The sequence below is a fragment of the Stegostoma tigrinum genome, chromosome 7 (assembly GCF_030684315.1).
Source record: "Stegostoma tigrinum isolate sSteTig4 chromosome 7, sSteTig4.hap1, whole genome shotgun sequence".
NCBI lineage: Eukaryota > Metazoa > Chordata > Chondrichthyes > Orectolobiformes > Stegostomatidae > Stegostoma > Stegostoma tigrinum.
This window is the reverse complement of record NC_081360.1, coordinates 40,364,122-40,370,121: the sequence shown is the minus strand read 5'-3', so window position 1 is coordinate 40,370,121 and position 6,000 is coordinate 40,364,122. Positions and strand designations below refer to the sequence as shown.

General features: G+C 36.6%; 1 protein-coding gene across 1 annotated transcript in view; it reads left to right on the top strand.

The window, feature by feature from the left end:
• The first annotated feature begins 603 nt into the window (after positions 1-603).
• znf804a (zinc finger protein 804A) overlaps positions 604-6,000 on the top strand; it is a 362,033-nt gene continuing 356,636 nt past the window's right edge. The window contains exon 1 of the mRNA XM_048533683.2: positions 604-1,026. Within this exon, the coding sequence (XP_048389640.1) occupies positions 916-1,026 (111 nt within the window). The 5' untranslated portion in view covers positions 604-915. The remainder of the gene's footprint in view (positions 1,027-6,000) is intronic.

Genomic DNA, 6,000 nt, shown 5'->3' with positions numbered 1-6,000 from the left:
GCAATTCCAAGGATGAGAGCCATGATCAAGCAACATTTCACAGGAATCACTGCGCACACACTTGCAGCACACTTCTACTGCTAGTTGGGTGAAACCATGTTTGCAGTGATTGCTTTCTTGTGGTAATTCAATTAGACTTTGCCCAAAGAGCTGAATATTTCGTAACAGAAATTATGATATGCTATTCCTCCTGTGAGACTCCAAACTTAACACTCCTCCCTCTGTCATTATACTGATCTGTCAGACCTGAATGTATTAATGTGATTATGATGTGAAAAATAATACTACAAATAAATGATCAAATAAAGTGGCGCGTGGTAAACAATGAACTACTAAAGGGCTGTCAAGTGAGTTTTGTCATATGTTGGCAGCTGTCAAATGATTCGGAAATGTTCTCGCCTTGATCTATGTGAAAGTCTTTTAACTGCGCTGATCTCCCAATCATTCTTATGAATGCTCTTGCAGCTGTCCGCTGGTTGGACGAGGTTTACCATGTGCAGAGCTCTGTGAGGCTGAGTCCGTAATGTGTAGAAGCAGCATGTGACATATGTACTTCTCAGACAGCTTTCAGAATTAGGCTAGTGGCTTTCTGCCATTGGCCCAGTGCAGTGGACCAGCAGCTCTTTGTGGTGTATAATATTATGTCTGTGAGAGTCTGAGGTTTAGAACTCTCGTTCGTGCAGCAGAGATGCAAAGAGATTGGCCACACTGTTTTAAGCAGGACGAATCAGCAGCAAACGGAAGAGCTGACTAGCTAATGCCTCATTTGCTTATGCTGATATACCAGTGTGAAACAAGAGAAAAGAGGAGCGGCATTCATTGAGCGCTGTGTTGCCAGCTCAGATCATCCGGAGGCTTCTCGTTTGCAGACCACTTGAACTGTATGCACTGTGTGCTTGGGAGCTACAGCATCATATGGCGTGTTACTATATTGTCATCAGCTCCACACACCTTAGCAATGGCCATTTCAGAAATATCAAGGGAGTTTTTCGGGGACCTCTCTGCAAGAATGGAAACAAGACACTGGTATTTAACTTGTTTTAAGCTTATTGCAGAAAGTTAATTGATTGCTGCAGGTTTAAACTTTTCCTTGTTTATATAGTTGGTAAAATAAAATTCAGAACGTATGTTTAATGACATTAGCACTCATTTGTATACTGGGTGAAACTTAAACCACAGCATTGTTATTTATCTGTAATTTTCCTCAGTACTTTTTGGGTTAATGAAGTCACAGAAAGATGATGTGCACATTGATTACTTGCTATGACTTAAGATAACAATAGATTGCTGCAATCAAATGTTTGGGGTCACTTAAGAATGCTAATTATATGCAGCAAAATGTAATTGTGTCATTCTATTATTTAGACTCTTTAGCTGAATTGCTCCTTTGGTGCTTTTGGAGTTCACCAAATCACCTAGGACCAGTTGTCAAGATTGCAGGATTCTGACAATTTTATGGCAGGACTTGTGTTTAACGATTTGTGATTTTTATTGTTAGCAACCATAGTTAATTCATATACTGATTCCTTGTTATTTTCATCTCACCTCTTTACTTAATCCTTCAATTTGTTACTATTTAGTAGGCTGCCTGTCAACACCAGTATGAAATGAGTGCAACTTGCCACCGCCTCATCTGCTTTGGTGCTGCCTGTTCTAAATTTATTTCATCCTAATTACTGGATGAACTGCAAAGGAATGAGAGGTGAAAGTAAATGGCTCCTGGGTGATAGCCTGAACAAGGAATAACCGTCAGGGAAATCTGATAGCATTCTCTTTGAAACAGCTTTAAGGAAGAATTTGTCTCCTAATATGTTACAGCACCAGGGTTAGTCATTTCAGTCTGTGGAATATCATACTGGCTTGTGCACAATACTGTATTTATTTGGCAGGTTTATAAGTTTTATGCATGACTTTAAATCAAAGCAAGCATCTTAGGACTGCTGATCTGAGCTTTACTGTAATTTTACAATGCAAAATCAAATTAAAAAGTTCAATTAACTGTTTGTGGAATAACTAATATTGTCCCAAACTTAAACATGAATTTAATGGGAAATTGGATGGATTTTTCACTGATAATTTCTCCCAGTAATATATTTACTTAAAACTTAGGAATTCTGAAAAATGATGAAGTTTTGTGTTTGCACAACTGTCAGTTTTTGTTCTTTATCAATATGGCAACTATAAGAACAAATAGTTTTAAAGCTTTGTAGAAATTTTGCTCTATCTTCTGCACGATTTGCATTTAATTAAAGACACTGCTGTTGGATATTGAAAAGATGAGCTATCTAGAGGCTTAGAAATTGACTTCCTCACTACACAGAAACAGCTGAGTATGTTGTTCATGGCTGTCAATTGTGTCAGAAGTTTCTTTAGCTCCTCAGGTAATGTTTAGATGTTACTAACAGAAGAGCCAGAGGAAAAACAAAAGAAAATGCAGATGTAAAAACATTGAAACTGTACTGCATTACATATCGTATAACCCTATAGCTCTGAGGTACAAGTTCTGAAAACATACCAGAAAGTAATTAGCCTGGAGAACGGAACATGTTGAGAAACAGAAGGTGGGAATATTTTCTAAACTTGCAAAGATGGTGGGTCAGTAACAGGAGTAATAATGACCAATAGATCAAAACACGTTGTAAATAAAGATTTTAGCAATCAAATGTGGTATTTTATGTATTCTTGGAACTTTCTGCATATGAAGCTGGTGAAAGCAGAACAATGAATATTTTGAAAACTGAATTGAATGGGTACTTGATGAAAGTAAACTTGCAAGGCTGCAGGGATAGAACAAGAGAAGGGGACTGATTGGATCACTTTATAGAGAGCCTGCATGAACTTAATCGGCTGGCTGTCTTCCTTATGTGCCAGGAGGTCTTCGAGTTGAGCATAGCTATAATTGAGAGGTTCAGATTAGGTTCCTGGGCATAGAAAATGGAATGCATCAAATGTAAATTCGAACAGTTTGAACACCAGACGATCTCGCACAAAAAGCTACCCTGATAGAAACCCTGATTATGCATAAACATTTTAAATAGTAAAAATTGCCAACAATAGATATAAAACATTACAAATGTGCACGCTAAAAATAAAAGCATGTAACTTCCTGTAGATAAGAACTAAAAAATTGAAAAATACCCTCAAACAATGCATTAGCTTCTGTAATCTTCAAATCTGTTCCAACGAGAAGATGACAGAAAAGGAAATGATGAGGAAATGATATCTCGAGGGGATTGGAATACACAAGGGAGGAAGTTGTCCCCCAGTGATGCTTCACCTATAATACTGCCTTCAGTTTTGGGCACCATATCACATTATAGGGAGCAGCAGACTCACCACAATTCCTAAAGCATTGAAATTGTGGGGATGATTAATATGTTTGTATTCACTTGGGTTGACACAATTAAAGGGGAATCTAACTGATTAAAACAGCACAGAAGTGTGATAGGATAAATACGGAGACGTTGTTTTATGTAGTGATGTACTCCAGAACAATGGGTCATAATCTTAAAATTACAGCTAAACTATTTAAGAGTATAATTTGGAAATCCCTGTTTTATACAAAGCTTAGTGGTGCAATGGGATTTATTCCCCAAAAGGTCCTTTTGCTAGATTGATCACATATTTCAAAACTAAAATTGCTAAAGGTTTGCTGAGAAAGCATGTCAAGGGGTAGAAGACACAGTTGGCAAAATGGGATTGAAGCACAAATTAGCAACAATGTCAATGGTGACACAGATTCAAGTGCCCAAATGATTGATTTCTGCGTTCATGAAGATTACTTTAATTTCCAGATCATTACTGTCAAGACCAACTGAGTAGATAAAGAAGCTGAATAGAATTGACATTTTAGCCAGTTTTGTGTTACACATGCAGTTATATTTGTTATTGTGAGGTTTCCATTCACAAATTGAATATTCGATATTTCTACTATGACTGGATATATTCGTACCTGTACTGTTATATAATGCGAAAGCATTATATTGGAAGAGCAACCCAGGTAAGATGTGTGGCACATGAAAAAGGTTCTATGCTAATGTTTTGATAATACATAAAAGACTTGTATCAGCATCATCAGATCAAAGGGGTTAGAAGCATGGATTCTGTGGAAAATATAAAATTTAATGCCCAGTTATTTAATTATTTGTACATGTGGTTGAATGGAAAAAAAAATTAAACTTGCATAATGCACCTATACCAGGATTGTTTTCATTAAAAATGAAAACAGAGAAAGGGATTCATGACTGAAAAACAGAAGCTGGCATTTTGAAAAGCAACCAGGCTGTGGCAGCAGACAGCAAGATGAGATGTTTCTTGTGGTCACACAGAACATTTTAAAAACCCTGCGAAATACAGGCTGATAAATTTATATTTTTTTATGTGCTGCAATAAAGCACTTTGAATTCAATCTCAATTGAACTGAGCATACTCAGCTAACATTCTTCATAATGATTACCACTGGAGTATTTGGCAAGCTTCAACAACCTATAAATAGCATTTATTCAAACGATTATTTGATTGAGTGTAAAATTGCAAAATGTGTTTCCTTTAAAAACACAAAGCAGGGGGATATAGTTCATTAGCTGAACCATTTGAGAGGACTATTTTCAGTTAGAAGATTGAACATTTTAGGATTGGGCCAGTCACAATAATTTGTGACATTTCCTAACTTCAACTTTGTGTTGCTAGGTGGCGTTTCACATAGACAAGGAATCTCATTATTCTGAAAGTAGGGAACATGTAATATTGGCCAATTCATCCTCCCAAAAGATTGATGTTAATATTGGTTATAGTAAATTATGCAACCTAAACTTACCTTTTCTTCTATTTGAAGATCATTCAAGATTTTGGAAACTGGGTGAAAATGAATAAGGAAAAATGGAAGGGAAAAGATTGATGCTAATACCTATAATTTTCCTGCACTAATTTTTTTTGTGTTAACTGTTTTCAGTAATTTGGCTCCTTTGAGGCATCAGGAACTTTTGCAAGGGTTGAGATGGCATCCAATTTGGCACTACTTAAGGGTATATCCTAAAATGGTAATTTAAGAATGTTTTAAAACAATTAATTATTGTTTAGCTAATCCTGCCTACTCTAACTGATAATGTCACATTCTCATGCAACATTTTACAGTTGTTTAGATTCAGAAAAATACATTACTTTTAAATCTAAGGGTCTAAATTGCTAGAAATGTTGCTCACTGGTTTTCTGCTGTACTTGAATACATCATGATCAAATTTATCAAAATATTTTGGGTAATTACTTCCAACAATGCTTTTATTAAAATTAAGGTCATTAATTACATTAGTACAGTGTGAACATTCCAAGAGGCTGAATTATCTTCAATTTAAAAACTTGACTTACACTGTCTTTCAATTCGACTGCGCATTGATGAAAGAATATTAAAACTTAAGGATTATATTTTACCTGCTGTTGAACCTGTTTCCCAATCTATTGGTGGTGACTGGCCACAGTCACTGAGGCAAGTGGACAGGAGAGATTCCTTAGTGAACCTAACAAAGTCAAACACTTTGAGTTCCAGCCACGGCCGTTGAGAACTGCTGTTTAAATAACTTCTTCTTTCAGAAAGTACTGTCACAACTTCACAGGTGATTGTTATTTAATCGAAAGGTATTTTACCTGCCTAGCACTTCACTCACCTGCAGCTACACTTCCTCAATGCTAACCTACCATACTCTTGGCAGCAGCTAAGGTTTCTCTACTTTTAAGACTTTCTGAAGGGAAAGAACAGAGGTCACACTACCACTTATAGCTTCAGTAGAAGGAAGGACAACACCAGCTGTCTTCTACCTCTGTACATGTCCCAAAGAACAGAGAGGCTGGACACCAAGATCCTGCTGAAAAGAAATGAATCTCTACGGAGGTAGAATGACTATAGAATCAGGAGACAGATGAAGGGAGCAGGGCCTTTCCATTTCAATTATCTCATAGCCAGGAAAGGTTATTGATGACTTTCTCACCCAGATATTAATTGATACT